General features: G+C 39.2%; 1 protein-coding gene across 1 annotated transcript in view; it reads left to right on the forward strand.

The window, feature by feature from the left end:
- The first annotated feature begins 3,929 nt into the window (after positions 1-3,929).
- b3glcta (beta 3-glucosyltransferase a) overlaps positions 3,930-20,301 on the forward strand; it is a 58,303-nt gene continuing 41,931 nt past the window's right edge. Inside the window, 2 exon segments of the mRNA XM_018665298.2 lie at positions 3,930-4,218; positions 12,237-12,280. Of these exon segments, the coding sequence (XP_018520814.1) occupies positions 4,155-4,218; positions 12,237-12,280 (108 nt within the window). The 5' untranslated portion in view covers positions 3,930-4,154.

The raw sequence follows: 20,301 nt of genomic DNA on the forward strand, positions 1-20,301 counted from the left end.
GTGAGAATTATAGGGATATATGTAATCATATTTAACCGCCTTTCCCAAACAAAGACCATAACAAGTAGGGGAAAAAATTAATGAATGTAACTTTACAATGCTTTGAACAAAGAAATAAAGGGTTTTACACAAACTTTAGGCTGTTCTCGGTCACATCTTGAAACACACACTGTCCCCATCTTAGTGTTAGCATGACGTAAAGCAAAAGGCAGTTAGCAACACATTACCATTAGAGTAGAGCAGCAGTAATGACTTTGACATTTATTACTTAAGGCTATGAAGCACATTTTCCCTGGTATTCTTGAGACTTAAGTGAATCAGTTTGGAAAGTGAATTTGAAAAAAACACACTAATGTGTTAAGTGATGGAAAGAAATTGCTTATGCATATTCCTTATTATGGACTGGCGATCCGTATAGGGTGTACCTCACCTTTTGCCCAATGACAGCTGGGATAGGCTCCAGCCCCCCTGCGACCCTTAATGGATAAGCAGTATAGATAATGGATGGATGGATGAATATTCTTTATTATAAACTAGACAAATATTCAAATATTACATTAACAATAGATCACATTACTACCTATACATCAAAGTGGTCCCTCATAGTGAGAATTATCACCTGACTCTGCAGTTCCTCTCAACTCTATGAAGCTTTATAGCTTTTTTTTTTGTTTAATGGCCCACAACTTTCAGTTTTGGTTCACTCTCACTGCTCTCATAGTGTTTGGCCACAGGAGGCAGATGTTAATCTGTAAAAATCAACTGCACACCACCCACTCAGCACCAAACAAGTCAGCTGCTAGCTATTATAACATAGTTGAGCATTTTGCTGCTTAAGAGCCCTCAAGAGTTGGTGGAGAGTAAAATAGAGCTAAGAGGAGAGTGAATATGGACTTATCAGCTCGAGCCAGCAAGTTTGTTTTATCAGTTTGAAGAATTATAGGGCTGGGATACAGAGAATTTAATGCTACTGAGCCAGCTTCCCAGACCCGATTCTTAAAATCTTATTAAATTAGTGAAAAAATAAAACATATCACAATAATAATGGTCCTGATTTGCATTATGCATTTCTTTATATTTGAGATATGATGTATTCTCTGTATGATAAATGTTTCATGTTCCATGATCTTGTGAAGGTTTTCTCGCATGCATTGTATTATTAATAAAAGCCTAAATTGGTCAGACTCATATTTTATAAATTAAAAATGTCATACATTAAAATTTAATGTAATGACCTTGCTTGAGCTATTCTCTACCTGCTATATAACTTTCAGTGATTTAATTAAGTGAGAGGTCTATCTGACATTGGAGTTTACCACTTATTTAGGCTACAATGAAGAGGGTAGAGACTCTTATGATAGCTAATCAGAGTATATTCTAAATTGCAAAGGTAGTAAGGTTTTAGAACATGCGACAGTGAAGAATCAAGGTATTCAGATGAGCATTTTAGGTATGGGTATGAACGTGAGACACACTGTATGAGTGCAGACACAGTCATGTTTGTGCAAGCAAAATAAAATGTGACATACCATAACAAAATGAGGAAATGGGATGTATTACACAGGGCCTGCATACAATTGCATTTTGCACAGTTCATCAAGTAAACTGTCACAACTGTATCTATATTTTGGTGGGTCACCATTCATAGAAATAATATCCATGGAGATCTTGAAAACCTGCAATTTATCATCCTTTGTGTACTCAAACAGATACACTGTAGCACTTTCCCTCCTCCTCTCACTGGGAAAGTATAAGGGCGAGCAATTTAATGTTAACAAACAATAATTACAAGAGTAACCCAGGGGAGGTTATACACAGCACATTTATTTTTTGATTACAGCAAATATTAGCACCCGGCCCTACCCTATAACCTAATTACCCACATAGATTCACAGCAGTGGGAGCTCTGCATTATTCAGAGATGTTCCATGAATATAAGCACCTATGGAGGGAGGGAGAGAACTGTCATTTTGAAAATGGAAGTCAGGAAATACTCTGGGTGCGGAAAAATCTTAATTATGGGTCACAGCTATCCACACATCCATGTGTTTTAGTTACATCCAGGCTGCAGATGTTGAAGTGAAAACCATCTTACTCTGTTAATTGGAATCTAACTCATATAATTCCATATAGATAATCAATATTTCAGTACATGTTAGACTCTCCAAAAACTACAGAGCCGAGGCTTACGTCATTCAAATCATGCAACAGCTTCAGTGGCAGTAAAGTACACACTCTTTGCTTCTTTCGCCAGCAGTCATGGACCAGAAAATCGGACCGTTGTAAGACTGTAAAATCAAGTAACCATCACTGTCCACCAAATTACTCTTTCATGTACTATCACTGGAGAAAAAAAAATTCAGGGTGACACTGTCATGGTTTTCTTGTTTCTAGCTCTTGGAGAGGCTTGTTGTCATAAAGCTGCACTGATCAGCCAGAGTTCATCTGAAGGAATGTTGCCTTCACAGGATGTTGGGAATACTGTTTTTTAAAACTGCACATAAAAAAGCAGCTGTGAAAGTGAAACACCCCTTTTGCCAAAATTATGGGGTACTGAACACAGAGGTAGCTAACAACCAGCTAAGTTCAACATTAATTATATCCACTGAATATGTATAAACAGAATTAGACCATCTATTCATTTTCATTTTCATCAACTTAACATGTTTCAATGGTGTTTCCATTTTGGACAGAGTTTAGACACTTAGAAACTCAGATGAACTCAGAGTAACGCATTATTACCTTATTTTCCAGAGAACAGTGGACAATACAATTATGCAACTAGTAACTAAACACATTTACAGGCCCAGCACACTTTGAGGTTGATGATGAGATGAATGAATTCATTTGGCTGATTAGTTATGCTGGAAATGAATGATGTCAACAGTCTTCATGTAGTAATGAGAATGATCAAGGTTTGAGCTGTCTTACTAACGAGTTTAGCTTAACCAACAGGAAAGTGAGACAGAATCACAGTGTGTAAGCTCCTGCTGCTGCTAAGCAAAGACAATTGTGTGTTGTGAGTTTTGATAAATAAATAATGAATGAGGAAGAAAAAGAAAAAAGTTTATTTAAATTGTTCCCTGTTGCTTCTCCAAAGGCAAGTATGGCATCTAACTGGAGGACGTTGAGGTCTCGTCATTAAAACTCTACAGTGAGTCTACACATCATTGTGACTGACTTTTTTCACAACAGATATTTGAACTTCACACAAAAAAAGCACAGGTTTTATTTTTAACACTAATAATGACTGCATCCCATTTAGATGTTCCAACTCCAGGGACCCACTGGATGACCTAGAAGGAACGGAACCATCGTTAATTAATGCAATTAGTAACACCTGTGCTCTGACAAAACAAAACGTTAGCTGTTTGGCTCGGGGAATTAACGACATCCAAATCATTATCTCGATATTGTTCCTGAGATTTTAGGGGATTTTACACCAGAAGAGGACTTTACATTGACCTATCGCAAAAAAAAAGGTACACATTGAGTTTTTAATTCTGATTCTGGTACGATTATTTAGCAGTGTAGCACTGTGGAAAAAAAAGTTAGGATTTGCTGCTTTGCTCCGGTTTATATCATTATATACTGACTGTATTAGAATTTTGGACTGTTGGCTGGATAAAAAAGACATTAAGAAGCCTGGACAAAAATGAGATTGGCATTTCCCACATGTTTTTTTATATCGAAAAAAATAGCTTTAGTATTTCGAAAATCCTGGCTACGGCCCTATTAAGCTTATGTTCTCTCTATAAAAGGTGCGGTTCTGATCAAACTATGTGGCCTGTTATTATTTCCTCCAAAAAAAAAAAAAAAAAACGACCAGTAAGATCACATTTCCGTGGTTAGTGCCCTGAGGCATGAGTTTCACAGGAGCACTTGAAGGCAACAAAGCCTGTTAGTGCGATCAGTTTTTTCAGCTGTGGTCGGACTGCCTGTCGGCGGAGCTCAGTGAACTCTTCCCGCCAGCAGAGCGCGTCCCTGCGCCTCGTACAGAAACCGGGGATGCCTCCTACCAGAGCACGAACCCACTCCCCGTTTTCCGTGAAACTGTGAAAAGGAAAAGCCCTGTTGTTTTTTTAACACTGTCAGAAAGCCCATGCACCGAGAGCTTTCTCCACCACCTCCACCGCTCGCAGGACTCTCCCAGGATGCTGTCGAACGACCCTCACATCGGGTACAAAGTGGCAGGCTGTTTGATTTTTCTCTGTTTCTGTAAGTCCTCACTTTACTTTCTAATCCTCATGTCGGGGGGGGGGGTGACTTAGACCAAGACAGCTGTGAGGGACGTAGTGACACCCTCAACAGTAAACAGTTTGTGCTGTTTTCAAAGACGAAGCTTGTGTTTGGAAAGAAGCGATACTATAGCGTTGAACACAGTGTTTCCAGCGGCAAAAAAAAAAGATACGAGCTGCGAGTATATTCCCATAACTGTTTGAGAAGTGCGGAGCCATGATTCGCCTCAACTTCCTGAGGAGTTGAAAGGCGATTTGCACGTACCGGTTGCCATGTGGGTTTATGTAGACCAATGACTGTAAGTTTACACTACAGTTAATCGCAGGAAAGGGTTTGAAAGCGCAAGTGTTAGGAATCACTGCGTTTGTCTTGAAATCTTTTCCCACTCGCGATAAGCGCGTTAAGTAGCTGCTGCTTTCCTGACACATCGACGTTGCTCTAGTGGGAGTCAAGCCTGAGGATGAATGCACCCCAGGCTACAGCTGCTGTAAGCTTCACCAAGTCACGGTTTTTCCTGTCAGTCGGGCTGTCCAGCACGATTATCTACAAGTCGCAGTTATGTGATCCATGAGTGATTCATTCCTGTTTTTGTTGTCAAAAAGGTGAAAAGGAAAGTATACCCACAGCATATGAAAGAGTGTCAGTGTACTTTTATTGAAATAGTTGTTAGATTTGTTGCATATAAATTCTGGATGAATAACATTTTTACTTTATGGCATTGACTTGATTGTTTATTTTGACAAATGGGTAGTGGCTTAAACGTCAAATATCTCAGGTGAATTTACTTTCTCAGGAACAGAAGCTTGTTTTAACCACTGATTGACCTTCCATACAGTGCTGTGCTTGTCAACAGTAAGCACAACCATCTCTCTCTATATATATCTATGCACATACTGCAAATATCTGAATACATTCAGTGATGTGTCATGTCTGTTGGGTGGGGTGCAGCACACAATATGTGGCTGCAGCTGTGGAGGGAATTGCAGTGAGTGACCAATATTGCACTGGCCCAGTGTACCATGTGGACGTCCACCTGAACAGAATGAGATAAATGCTGAGCACAGGAGAGACTGCCTGCCTTGCTAGGACTGAAAATTGTCACAATGTAATAAAGGGGGGGGCGGGGGGGGGCAGAATACACAAGGTTCTGCAGAAATATTAGTACAGCAAGAAAGTGTAACACCTGCTTGGGTAAATAAAACAGGAAATAATAAGCAAATCTTAATGCTGCAAAAAATTGCAACCGGTCACAATGATTTATTATTAATTGGATCTGATCTAGGATAATTACTTTTTAACCTACACAGTTTTCAACTACAGTTTTTTTTTTTTTTTTTTTTACATTCTCTCTTTGCCTACTTAATACATGCTCATACTATGTTTAAAAATCAGCTTGGTGTTTTACAATCCTTAAACATTTTTTAGTTTAAATGAAAGACAATTTGTCACATATCATTCAGGATCACCTATCACTTTTAATTTAACTGCAGGTCAAAAATTGTGCCTTATCTCATTTTAATCCATGTTTAATAACTAGCTAAGGGTTAAGCCTTTCATCTTAAGTGAAGGTGCTGCACAGTGAGGAAAAACATATACTACTGAGCCACATTTCAAGCTTGAGGATATGTAAGAATTACAGTACAGTATGGACAGGGTGGGGAGCCAGGGTCACTGCTGCAGTCCACCAGTTCCCTGTGTGCAAGCAAAGGCTGTGTTTGTGTGTTTGGCACAGAGTCAAGCATGTTTAGTTGGGCATTGGACTCTGACAAGGCTGCTTGTCTAGCCCCCCCCCATCCCCACCACCACCACATGTAATATTCATGCACCTAACATCAAGGCACGGCCGAGGTGTGGAGAGTGTCCAGTCTGGTGACATTAGGGTGCCACCTCTGCTGTTTTTCAATGATGTCATCCATGAGGCTTCAACAGACTGTCATTTCTGATGTGCACTGGAGCGGTTCGCAGCTGAGTGTGACGCACTTGCGATGAGGAGCACCACCTCCAAGTTTGAGGCTACAGTGCTTCATTCCACATGGGCTACATTTCAATTGTGAGTCTATATTTGAAGGTGGATATGTGGATGCTACACTGTTCCGGGTGGAAAGGCTGCTGTTCACAAATTGGATTTATTTTAAAGCTGAAATCAAAGTTAATTTATTTACAATGGGTATAATTGCTTATCCCAATTTTTTTGTTACAACATGGAAGAGAGAGCTGTTTTGAACTGCAAGAAAAAAGTCTGCTTTCCCCATCCAGATGTCTAAATTCAGGTGTCTTATGGTTTTATTCAGAAGTGACAGTAAAAAGGATTTTGGGATTGATGCTGGTGGTGAAGGGAGAGCTGAGCCACTCAGAGAAGCTCTCAAACAACTGTCTTTGTTCTGATCAGTCAGCTGCGGTCACAAGTTTCGGGTAGCGACTGAAGGAATGAGATTGAGGATGCGAGCAGCCACGTTGAGTTTTCTCTGCAGGCTGGAACGACCTCAATGTGGGTGACAGGGTGAGGAGGTCTGGGATTCAAGAGGACTTCAGGGTGCAGCTGCTGCTGTGGCTCTTCCACAGTGAGAGAGGCCAAATGAAAGTGGTTCAGGCACCTGCTAAAGATGCCCTCCACAGAGGCCTCACCCTCTCAGATCCAGGGTATGCTGGAGAGATTACTGTACATCTCTAACTGGTCTGTGAGTGCTTGAGGAATACAGAAGAAGAGCTGAGAGATGCTCCTTTTACTCAACATTGTCCTGAATGACCAGCTTTTGGCTCAGGGATGAATGGGTGATGGGGTCTTAGCTGTTTAAATTATTGATTGAAAACATTAATTAAGCGTCGGTCTCTAAAAAATTTAGTGGTAGTATCTCATGAGACTATAAATTTGTCTACTGTGAGGGATTTTTCCATCTCTCCCCTAAATATCTGTAAGTCCCTATAATATTCAAGTGCAAATGTGAGCTGTCCAGTGAGTTAGGGCCGCAACCTAACAATTAATTTCATTATCAGTTAATCAGTCAAGTATTTTCTCAGTTCATTGATTGGTCTTTTAGTATATAGTAGTATATATGCCATATATTTGTTTGTTTTGTACAGTCAGCAGTCTAAAACTCAAAGACATTTCCTTTACTATCATAAGACAAAGAAAAACATCTTCTCATTAGAGCAACTGGAGCCAGAGAATATTTGTTATTTTTACTTGAAAAATTATTCAAATTATTATCAAATCAATTAATCAACTAATCAATTAATCATCATGTGCTGTGAAATAGGATTTCATTCATATTGTCTAACCCTATATAATTTTTTGCCAGGCAGAGCCAATCCATAAGACTGTAAAAATTGCCAATTTATTTAGTCACAGATTGTAACATTTAGAATTTGTTGTTTGCAATATGACCACTGAAGTTAGAGTTTTAGAGATTAGAGGAAGCTGGTTTGTATGAATACATAAGAGATTGCAGATCAATTAATTAATGGCTTATGGTATTTCAGACACCATACTCCATGTTGGTTGTTTTTTTAGTATAATTGTTCTTTTCTAAATTATGACAATCTTAGTCAAAATATGGTTGTAAATGGAATATTAACTGTATAAAAAATTGGAATCACGAGTGAGCGCCGACTAGGGACTCTAACAAGGTTAGGAGTTGCCAGTAAGGGTTCTAGGTGGCTGCTGGCAGTGCTTGAGTGTGAATAAAAAGTTTAAATATGATATGACACAATGCCAGATGAAGTCTGTGCTTCCTGCATGCCTAACAGTTTGCAGAGCAGTTTGCAAAAATACAAATCAGGGGCATTAGTACAACTGTATATGCAGCGTAAACTGTGTGCCATCTGTGCCTGTTCTTTGAGGAGCTACTTTTACTGTAATTGTGTTTGCTGCCCCTGTCCCTGTGTTATTTTCCCCATGAAATAATTATAGAGGGAAACACTGGCATCTTGCAATCGACTGTTCATTTTTTTCACCAAAATTAATACATTTGTTAATTTAGCTTTAAAGTTGTTTTTGATCACAAAGGAACCAGATAGTGGAATCCAAACTTCACAGTAATGAACCTTGAATAACTCTCATCTTCTTAAGATGTGTTCTGTGACTGAACACAAAACAGATTTTAAGTGTGAGATTGATCACACAAAATAAAATAACTAAAATTCTTGTTCTTGCTCTGAGGAACACAAATTGAGGTCAAGACAGGGCTGCAAGAGTTAAAAATGTCTTTCATTGAGCTGTATGACTTCACTCCATTGAATACACAGAAACAAGAATAAAACTGAGAGGGGTCATAACAGAAAGAACTGGAATTCTTGTTAAGTTTTTGAGATCAGTCCTAGTCTGAGCTGTCACAATTTCACAGACACAAACCCTGTCGTCAGACAAGATCACCCAAATAGAACAATCCTGCAAACCCCCAGAATAGGTTCAGTGACAATGTGTTTTTTCATCTAATGCCAGCGTTTTGAAAACTCTCTCACTCTGTGCATGGTAACTAGGTGTTGTTAAGGTTAGGGGAACACCATGTATATGGTTAAAATAAAAAGGCAAAAGTTAATTGAACATTTGTGCCTGGTAGCAAACACCCTCCTGCACAAAGTTGTATTTGCCAGACACCCATTTACCAGCCTGACCTCCACACTGTACTTTATGCCTCGCTACACGTAGGGCAAACTGCTCTGCTTTGGCACTGAACATTTGCCCTGGACGTAAATTGTAAGGTGCAGAGTCATCCAATATGAACGTAGTTATCCTGGGCTCTGCACACACACATGGTCAGAGCATACATTGCCAGTTAGAAAACCTCTGTAGTGTCAGTACTTGGTGTATGCTGTGGTGAATGTGGAGTGCAAAAAACCTCTGCAGACATGAAATTTGCATGAATAAAGCAAGGTCTCTTAAACGTGTACACACTTTAATGGCAGAAACAGAACAACACAAGAATTCCATTGGAGTCCACTTTGTCACCACTTGTGCAATCTCAGTTGAATATGCATTCACCTTTTATCTCTGTTTTTATTTGCCAACAAGTCTCTTTGGCTTGCTGAATGTCTTACTGTCTTCACCAGCCTTTCTATGCCATTTTGTGCCATGCAGGTAGCGTTCTTGTGGGAAGTCGAGTGCTGGGAGCTGCTGTCAGTGGTTTTAGAAGGGGTTGGCAAGAGCTGGATCCCAGGTTTAATGGCCCTCAGCTCTGGGATGTTTGTGCACTGGTCTCAGAAGTGGTTTCTGGATGGCAGCCCTGTCATAAATATCAGCATTGTGAAGCTAACATAGTAATTTCTGATTTTATTGTCTTTGCCAGGTTAAATAACTTTGCTTTTCAGGACCAGTGCAGCTGTAGTTTGGCCTCTTCACTACTCAGCCTCTTTGGAAGCCTTTAGTTGTCTCATTTTGCTTTTAATATTCCACATGGATATGGTGACTATCAGAGCTGTTTCAAAGCTCATCCGGACTGCTAATTAGCATTCAAGTTAATGTAATACACCTGCATAGCTGTCTTTGTTAATGTGATTTAGTTACTTCAGAGTATTTTCATGTGGTATCTCTACCCATTAAAGCCTGTATGAAGCAGAAGGTTATGTCAGACATCAACAGTCAAACAAGCAAATCACTGTTTAATTACTCTGAATCCATCATGACTTTTATGTTCTAGACAAGAAGTTCCTTAGAAGGAAGAACAGTTGTAATTTTCTAAAGTATGTCCCCACCATACGTACGTTTCTTTGTTGTCAGATTCTTTAAACTCTCCTAAGATAGAACCACACCAACCTGATTCCTTCCCATTGTTATAAGCACAGTGTTTCTCAGCTAATTGCATCGGACGTTTTCTTTTAATACAATGACAATGTAAATTGGGTAGCTTGTTGAGAAGCATTCAGCTAAACCATTCAGAGCTTTCATCATGTGGAGTGATTTCCAGACTTTCTAAAATCAAAGCAAGCAAGTTTCCCTCTGTGTGGCTCAATTGAAAACATGGTCGGAAACAACAGACTTGATTATGCAGGTTGAGGAGGCGATGCGATGGAGGTGCTCCCATCAGCACTCCTGACATTATGTAGAGAGTTACCCCTCCTCCACCCTTCCCTCTCCTTCCCCCTCTCCCCCTCTCTCTCTCTCTTCCTCCCCCAACTCCCTGTGTCTCTTCCTCTCCCTCTCCAGGGTGAGCCATGAAAAGATGGGAGGTTTGAGCAGATGTAGCAGAATGTATTGTGAACTTGAATGTATTCCTGTAGGAAGCTTCGTTTCACGCCAAACGTTGCATTTTTAATAATGACAGAAAAACTGGGATGCAAGTTGACAGTGTAGTCACTCTCCTCACTCTACAGAGGTCATGATTTGCTGGATATGATTTTAAACATGAACTTTACATGGCTATTAGAATACAAGGAAATTAGACAATAGACCAGATAGTAATTTGGCTTAAGCTGGATTTTTGTTTATTTCAAAAGGAGGCAGCAGCAAATTGCATTGTAAAATTTAGTGTCTTTTGTTGCTCCTTTTATCACCAAGTACAGGTGAGCCTTTTTTGGTTGTAAACATTGAACATGACAGTTCATTTAATAATTTGTAATAGTAACATTATTTTTAATATTACTAATCTTATTTAGTATTTTAAATTGCTGAAAATTGACTGAAAAAACTATAAATATAGTTTTTCTATTAATAAGCTGCTGCTTGTGTGTGTGTTTATTTTTTATTATTCCAAAGCACTCTGCACTGATGAAGGCTGATGGATGATCAGCAGCTCTTTTGTGTTTCCTCCCCACATTTCTCATTACTGTCTCTTATTGGAGGCACATCTGAGCTGTCCTCATCTCAAAAACTCTGTTAACCGTAAACTGCAGTGAACCGTGTCCTTCTGCAGCAACAAACAAAAGAAGTTTTTGATACAATGAAACCTAAAAATTGAGCATGAAAATCAGATCCTGTCCCATTTTGAAAATTCTGTGAACCAAATTGGTGAAGACCTGAAGTGTAATCACTACTTTTTAATGTGGGTATTTTCTGCTCTTTTATAGACATGTCCTCTTGTTGTGAGGATCATAGAAAAATATTATTTCTTTGGCTCAGCTGGAAAATTTGAACGGTTTAAAAACTGCCTTGCATCCATTGTTGTTTTCTGGCCCTTTCATGACTAAAATAATTAGGTCTATTATGTTGTTCGTTTGTACTGAACTGGTGGCTTTACTCCAGGCTTTACACACACAGGCGTTTTGAAGTTAACTTAGCTCTTTGAATAATTTAAGAAGAGGGTTCCCTTGCAATGGCAGGAATTAATATCTGACCAAATCAGTGCATATTGGGTTGTAAGAGCAAAGTCACAGCCATTGTTATCAATCTCATGAAATATGTACATTGTACTGGCCTTTCTCTGTATATCTTGTGTATTGCATTAAGCTCTATAGCAGGAATTTCAGCTTGCTTGTTCCTAGAAAACATATCTGCTAGCTTTTAGGTTATAATCAACACTCTCAGTTGGCCTCTAATGGCTGCTGCAGCGAGTCAGGAGGGGAAATTTAACTCTTTCTCAGTTCTATCACCTAATTAAAGTCAGATTTAAAGCTGACTGATGTTGGAGTGCAGGCAGCCTGATTTAATATAAACCGGTGTATAAATTCATTCTCAGCGGCACTGCTGTTTTGGATGTATTGATTTGAAATCCTGGGAATCTTTCTGCAAAGATTTTCTTGTCTCAGAATCGATGGCAATGTAATTGGATAGAAGCTCTCTGTGCTCTAATTACAAACTCACATAGATGAATGGTGCACTGCACTCTGAGAGATCCAACATCCAGTCAGCACGAAGGAATTGGGCTCTGAGCTATCTTTTAAATATTTTTCATAAATAACAAGATGAATCAGGTTGTTTTGTTTTAGCTGCACCTGGCAGCCCTTCAGGTGGAGAGGTGATACAGCCTGAAGAAAAAAAGAGAGTATTTGGATCAGTTTAAAAGGATTGTTTTCTGTCTGTATCATAATCTAAAATCTTTCTTTTTCTCTTTCCTTTCTGGCAGTTCACATCAACTTCACTGCTGGCAGCTCAGGAAAAGGCTCACAGGTAAGAAAACAGTTGACATGTGTGATTCTTTATTTTCTGTGTGGAAATTAGTCTTGTGCTACTGCCCATATCTTGATAATTAGTGTTAATCATTCATCTCCTGTTTGCTCACCCACATTAAAGCCTTAATTACCTGACCGACTGATGTAACAGACAGTTTTTTCTAGATAGATTGATTATCAGCCACCAGGTCAGAAGTTTAATTTGCTCTGCCATGCAAATCCATTTGCTCTTCTCTGAAGTGCAAGATGATTTTCTTGCTGTTGCATTTTCAAAGTCTGCAGTTGCTGCTCCATAAATAATTAACATGTTCAGTTGCTCTACTTCTTATTGGTGTGAGAAGATGTTGACAGTAAGCTTCTGGCAGAGGTGCTTATCATCACAGAAATGGGAAATTACTGTCTTGCTTTTTACTGATGTCAACTGCTTCCTTCCCTGCCAAGGGAAAGTTTCGCCCTTTCGCTTTGTTACTTCATAATTTAGCTCACATTGTTGTAAACAATGTCAGGCAGAAATTGTCATCAACTAAACCTCCTGTGGAATCTGAGTGGGGAAAAAACAGATCCTGCAATAACTGGTTTCCAGTTAAATAGCATTTAAGCACATGAAGATAGTGGTGTCTGATTTGGAAAAAAAGGGGGGGGGCGTTAAGTTTGCATAAAGCTGTTTTCTTCAAATACTGTGTGCCGTTATCAGTGTACCTTCAAGAAAGGACACTCAGTCAAAGCACAATCACACAGTCTCATGTTTTTTTTTTTTTTCTTCCCCTATAAAAGAATGATTAGGGACAGCTGCCTGTCAAAATGATAAAGCAGAGATTTAAATGGCATCCATTCAGGATAAGAAACCCATTAAAGGAATGAAAAGACCAGTGTTTTCATAACAATGGAAACATAATCATGAATAAAAGTCAAGCCTAATGTGCTGTTAAAAAAGACATTATAAAAACTGAGAGACTCGTTTATGGAGCTCTTTTTTGTCTAAACTGTTACATCTGTTCCTAGATGGATGTGTGCAAAAAGCATCAGAAAAACATCTCAAAGTTTATTTCTGTCTTCTCCCCATTCTTGACCCTGACATGTGGATGCTAGTGCTTTTGAGAGCTCGATGGGGGGCTTGTTGCCGAGTTACCATGGTACCATGATGGTAGCTCTCCTCCTTAGCGCACCCGACATAACGTGTTTCATAATGCATTCAAAATCAAGGGTACCCACTGCGTTTGAATTTTCTCCAATATCAACACATTTTGACAGATGCTTCCCAGGCAGAGACGGACATTTGCTGTATTCACTAATGTTTGTCATGTGATTTTTCTCTACAACTGCAAACTGGAAACCAGGTTGTTGCCCCCTTTTTACATCTCCTGAGCTGAAGAACAACATTAACAAATTAGAAAGGAATACAAATTTCTGGGTCATGGAAGTGCTCCAGTTTAGTTATAGAAAGTCATGGAATTTACATCAGGGCCATGGCAGGAGGTCTGGCAGTCATTTACATACACACCATTTTGCAACACATGCTTATAAATTAATGGAGTCAAAAGTAAACATGCTTGATTTATAATTTCAAAAATAAACCAGTTGCTGAATAAAGCAGTGCATTACTGTTCTCTCCACAGAGGATTATTGACTTTCTAAAAAAGTTGCAATGTAGTGTATGTGAGACCTTTATTGTCAGTGTAACTTTAAACTGCTCTAGTTTAACTAATAAATTGCCTGGTTGCAATAAATCATGAATTATGAACTCATATACACTCACGAAGCACTTTATTAAGAACAACATAAGAATACTGGCTAGGGCCTTCTTTTGCTCTCAAAGCAGCTTCATTACTTCGTGTCATGGATTCCACAAGATGTTGTCGAAATTCCTTTGAAATTCTGGTCCATGTTGACATGATTACATCACATCTTTTCTGCAGATTTATCAACTGCACATTCATGCTGCCAATCCCCTGTTCTACCTGATGTACATGATCAGCAGCAATACTCAGACTGTCGCATTCAAACAATGATTGTTTGGCTTCCAGATCAAAAACAGTCCAAATCCCAAATAATTTTGATTCATGCGACTCCAGTCCATGTTAAAAAATGAAGTTTCTTCTATCTCCACACATGGTCTCTGGAGCTCAGCCAGGCTGACCAGTTCTTGGTCACCTCTGTTACCAAGGCTGTCTCCCCTGATTGTTCATTCTGGGCGACCAGCTCTAGGAAGAGTCCTGGTTGTTCTAAACCTCTTCCATGTAAAAATAATGGAGCCAGCTGTGCTCTTGGGAATGTTCATTGCAGCAGCACCTCAAGTAGACAGGTGTGTGCCAGATTTTTTGATTTTTAGTAAAAGGCTGCAACTTAACAAAATGTGAAAAAAAAAGAAAAAGAAAAGGGGTCTGAATACTTTCCGAATGCACCATAGCTTATTAACAACAATCACTTGCTCTTTAAATTACTTCCACATATTTTTCTAAAAGCATAGATAGTTACATTTTTCAATACATACAGTATTTGGTCAGAGACTGATTTTGAAAATCAGAGGATAAGGACAGTCTAGAGCTGGCCATCAGGCTGAACTGAACAATCAGGGTAGAAGGGCCATGGCAACAGAGTTCTCACCACAACTTTGCAGAACTTTGATGTGATTTTTGCTTTTTGGTTATTATGTCATAAATTGCAGTAATGTTTAATAGGTGCAACTGTTTACAGAATCAACTAAAAATCAGAAAAATGTAGTGCAGAGTTAATGGGCTTCCTAGTAAGGTAAGAAAAACATTTTAATGGACCTTAGGCATTATAGAGTGTTGTTGAAGCGTTGGAGTTGTCAGCAGTGTAAACTGCATTGTATTGGCACATGCTTGTTATATAATCTAGCCAAACCACCGATGTGGGTCTTTAAATCAATGTTTGATCAGAGCTTGTTTCACATGATTTTTGGTGCCAAATGGCCAGCATAGTTGATCTGGCACTGCATGGCAGAGGATTTCCCATCTGAGTTCAAACAGCTGGGCTCATCCCATCATGATTAAAATCTGGCTAAATCTGCAGAGGTTCCTGTTGTGTGTGTGATATGGCTGACACTGATCTCAGAATGCAAAGCAGCGAACAGCCAAGTAGTATGAAACTTTAAACAGCACATTTCTAAAACTGATAAATACATTTCACCGTGATTCTGCAACCCATGGGTTATTGTTTACTCCCTTCCTATAGAGGAAAATATTTGAAAAGTTACATATCCTACTTTGATCAATATCGTTGCTTCTAATGTTGCTACAAGAAGCTTGTGATATGTAAAGCGGAACATGGTTGCAGCTGTAACCCTCACCGTGTAATTCTCAGTATTTGTCTTTGAACACACTCTGTGGCTTGCATATGGATCACAAATTTACCCCCTCCCTCCTTTTGAAAACAGCCTGAAGCCTCTGATGACTGGCATCAGTTTGAACTTAGACATCAGTTTGACTTGGAGAAGTTGGTGAATGCAAGCACAGGTACTGTGATTATCTGCCACTTCCTGGCTTCATAAACAGCCTAACAACAAGTGTAGTACAAGTTTGCTAATGTAAGCAGAAGTGCCTTGATCTCATTCACCCAGAGGACTCTGAACAGTGAGGGCATGGATGCATGAGGACTACACAGTGTGAGAAATTATTTACAAACTTCCTGCTGAGAGTCCTGCAAACCTGATGAATAAGTTGAACTTTTTAAAATGTTCCTGTCACTCCGTTACCATTCAGGTCTTAGGATACACAAGGACACTCTGCAGGGACCGACCGTTATTCTGAAGGGTCAGCTTCACCTTCAGGCCATGTTCCTAGATGTGGGGGGAAAAGCAACAACCAGTCATACAACATACACAATAACACAACCAGTACAGCAGAAGTAATTGAAAGTGCTGATTTTTGTGAGTCATTAGGTTATTCAGTGTATTTTCAAGGCTAAATGGCTTCACAAAGTTACATAATCCAAACATTTTCTTGAGTTCATCTTCTGGCTGTGCAGGAAAAGACAAGTTGTGATTCACAGACAGGGGCTACACAGATAGTCCAGTTCTCAAGTAATCCAAAGTTACATTAACTTGTAACCTAGACAGGACTCATAAGCACTTCTTATTTCCCACCACAATCAGCTGTCTTAAGCACGGAGTTCCTTTGTCCTCCGAGGGGCATAGATTTTCATCTGTGTGGGCTGCACTCAGTCAGTTGCTGACATAATGACCAGTCTTGAATGAAAAGGGCTATTGCTCTCCTTAACAACCCCATCAATTCAACTCATGTCTGATTGGACAATAACATCTTCTCTGTTTATTGTGGGTTGTCATGCTCTCTGGCAAACACCATTGTGTTTAAAGTTGCCTGTGCAGACTAAATGGCTGTCACTACATGCAAAAAGAGCTTTTGATATTCTTCAGAATTCCCTCACCGTGGGCAGTTTTTGTAAGAAAATCAAACTAAATAGATATGTATGATGTCTGAATCATTGCTTAAGCACCTCTGCAATGACCTTATCTCCAAAGAAGAGACAAATTCTTTTTTGAGACTACAAACCTGAATGAATGCTGCCAGTGTTCACTTGATGAGCTCTCTAAAAATGGACAAAGACTGTGAATGCCAACAGTTTGCCAGGCACAATGATGTGCACTGATCAGCAGAGAGAAATTCAACTCTTAGAAGAAATTTCTTGTTTGGTTGGTCAGAGGTAACCGTCAGGTTCTCTAAAAGATGTTCATGTTTTTATGTTAAATAAGAAGGAACACTAAAGTCAGTGGTGGTTGTTGTTAAGTCTGTGGCTCTTGTTCTGTAGCAAGCTTCTGTGAGGCTGTCAGTCAGAGTGACTGTATGCCTGATAGAGTGGTGGCATTATTGCAATGATTTGATTGGTTATATGGAAACAAGATCTCCATCTTCAGCATCCCGACGGATTAATGGAAAGATAGGAGACTCCATAATGAAACCTTTTCGTTACTGATTATTTTTTCCCTTTTTTTCTCAAAGGAGAACACAGGATATGTGATTTTCAGAGGAGATATGTATACTGTGGCAGAAAAACAACCATGCAGTTTATTTTCACTCAAACTTTAAATATTCAATCATTAGTTTTCCATTAACCATCCTTAAAAGCATTTATTTAGAGTTTTTGTATTGTCTTGTTATATTAATAGAACTGTGGTCAGTGATTTACTTTGCTTTAAACAGTGTTGGCTAATTTGTTTCTTTTGAGTTAAGAGAGATTATAAGACACAGGTGTAAATGGCACATACAGTTGTATCCAGTTGTTTGGGTCAAATGACATAGGTTGCTGCTTTTCAGGGTGAAAAGAAATAAGTACAGCAAACAGAAAATGAAAATAAGCCCTTTTTTTCAAATGTAGAAATTGTGGCATGTGCTGAAGTTCGGACACCCTTTTGCTTAAAACACTCGTCTAACTCATTAGGCCTTGTGAGCTAAAGAGACTTCCACAGCTAATAAATTGTCTGACTCTTAAAACCCTGTGGTAATTCAACAACCATTGGCTCCACTAACCAACTGACAGAGGATATGAAAATGAAGTTAACTGATGCCTACAATGCAGGGGAGGCTATAAAAAGATATCAAAGGGGCTTCCAGCTCAAGGTTTCCACTTTACAAAATGTCATTAAGAAATGGCAGTTAAGCGGAACTGTGGGAGTCAAGATAAGGTCTGGAAGACCAAGAAAACTTTTAGATAAAACTGCACATCTGCTGGGCAGAGAAGAAAAGCAAAACCTCCATATGATTGCAAAGGACCTGCAGGATAGGTTTAGCTGATACAGCTGTGCAGTGATGATGCACAAACAGGGTCTATGTGGCAGAGTCATCAAAAGGAAACTTTACATGCAACCTTATCACAAAAGTCAGTGTCTGCGATCTGCAAAGCAACATCTGGATAAACCAGAGTAATTTTGGAAGCAAGTGCTGTGGACAGATGAAGTCAAAATCGAGCTCTTTGGCCACAATCACCAAAAGTGTATGTGAAAAAAGGAGTAGCATTAGGTGAAAAGGACACATTCCCAAATGTTAAGCATGGGGGTAGAAGTGTTATTCTTTGGGATTGTGAGACTGCCAGTGGCGCATTTCACAGACAGAGGAAAGAATAGATTCCTCTAAATATCAGCAATTTCTGGGTACCAGTCTGCCATGAATTACTTCACGAAACAGAGGCTGAAGCTTTTGGAGTGGTCTCACAGTCACAGTCGCCTGTCTCAAAGATCATTGAAAAGCTGTAGGTAGATTTTAAACATGCTGTGTGCAGCCTAAAAATATCTCCGAACTTTAAGTGATCTGCTGGAAGAGTGGGTGAAATTTCTTACATGAAGAACAGAAAGAGTTTTGGCTGCCTTTAAAAAAAAAAAAGTGTGTGCAATTTGAAGAAAGACTAATGTCTGTATGCTGCTTTTTGTAACCATATCACCCAAGTCATGCATGCCACATTTACACCATTGAACAGTATCTCACTCATAAAAAAATTCAACAAGGAGGCCACATTCCTGAAACATTTAATTAATGTTTTTGTTTTGTTTTTTTTGATCAATCTCCTTTTTTCAAGCTTTTATAGTTAAAATCTGGTCAAAAATATCTATCACCCATGCCATGCAGAGGGCAAGGAGCCTACTGTGACCCTAAATAACTTACACAGCAGGGCTTTACAGTAACATTTGCCCTGTTGCTCCAGGCAACCAGATTTGGACCACTGTCAACGATTTTGTGCGGTCTAGTCGCCTCTGTTGGCAACAGTTTTTCCTGTGCTTAGAAAAACAAAGCTGATTCCCTTGTGAACAGTGCAACTAAGTGAGAATGACCTTGTTGAACTGTTTTACTGTGTGAGAAACTGTAAAATTATCAGTGTTATAGACTAACACACAGGAGATTGATGTTCATATTGATAAAACATGAAGAAAAAGAGAAGCAGGAACTTCTTCAGAGCTTGAGAGGCAGCAATTTCTTGCCTTTGTTTATACAAATTAAAAATATATACTACAAACTGTGCAAGATGTATTTCTGCTAGTGAAAACAAGTTTACCCATCTAGGTAAATACAACATTAAGAGTCACAGAGCTCATAAACAAAGTAGGGCAGCTAAGATGTATTCGAGGAAGGAAGCAATACAGCAGGTGCACCTGATCATACCTGTACTCACAAATATATATATATTTAAGGTTGGTCAATCAGAATCCTGGCAAATGTTTAATATTGCATGCTACATTGCGTACAACAAAGAAGACTCACCTTGGGTCTCCAGATCAAAAACTGCTCAGATGTAACAGAATTGTCAAGCTGCAGCTGTAAACCAGGCTTGCAGGAGTTAAATATTGTAATTTATCCACCTAATTACGTCACCTTGCAAATGTGAAATTGAAATGCAGTGACATTAGTCTTTCATTCTCACCTTTATTCTGGGTTCGTTAATGAAGCTGAGCCTCTTGTTCTTAATCAAATCTATTTTATGTGTGTGTGTCTGCGTGCACTTGCACTTCTAGCTTTGTGAGGACCTGTTTGAGTTGTAGACCTTTAGAGTGAGGAAATTTTTGGGAAGTGAGGACATTTTGGCCGGTCCTCAGAATTTCAAAGGGTTTGAGGGTTAAAAGTTAGTTTTAGGCTTCAGGTTAGAATTAGGTTTAAGTTAGGGATAGGGAAAGGGGCTAGGGAATCGATTATGTTGTCAGTGTCCTGACAAGTGTGTGTGTGTGTGTGTGTGTGTGTGTGTGTGTGTGTGTGTGTGGTGAGTGAGAGAGAGAGAGAGAGAGAGGCGGCTATTAGAAAGTTTGTCATTTAAAATCATTTAGACAAGTTGCAGTGTATTTCTTCAGTGTACTTATGTCACTGGGGACGGATGCTTGTTGCTATGGTTACCAGCATATTGTGCTAGTTAATTGCATGTTAAAGTTACCTTGATTGGATGCATATAATTATCCTGTGACACTCATTTTGGTTAGCTGCATAGTACAAATGACAGTATGTAGACTAGCATTAGCTAACATTAGTCAGATTTGCAGTATATATTCATATGATTTATACT

This window comes from Lates calcarifer, linkage group LG21 (genome assembly GCF_001640805.2).
Source record: "Lates calcarifer isolate ASB-BC8 linkage group LG21, TLL_Latcal_v3, whole genome shotgun sequence".
NCBI lineage: Eukaryota > Metazoa > Chordata > Actinopteri > Centropomidae > Lates > Lates calcarifer.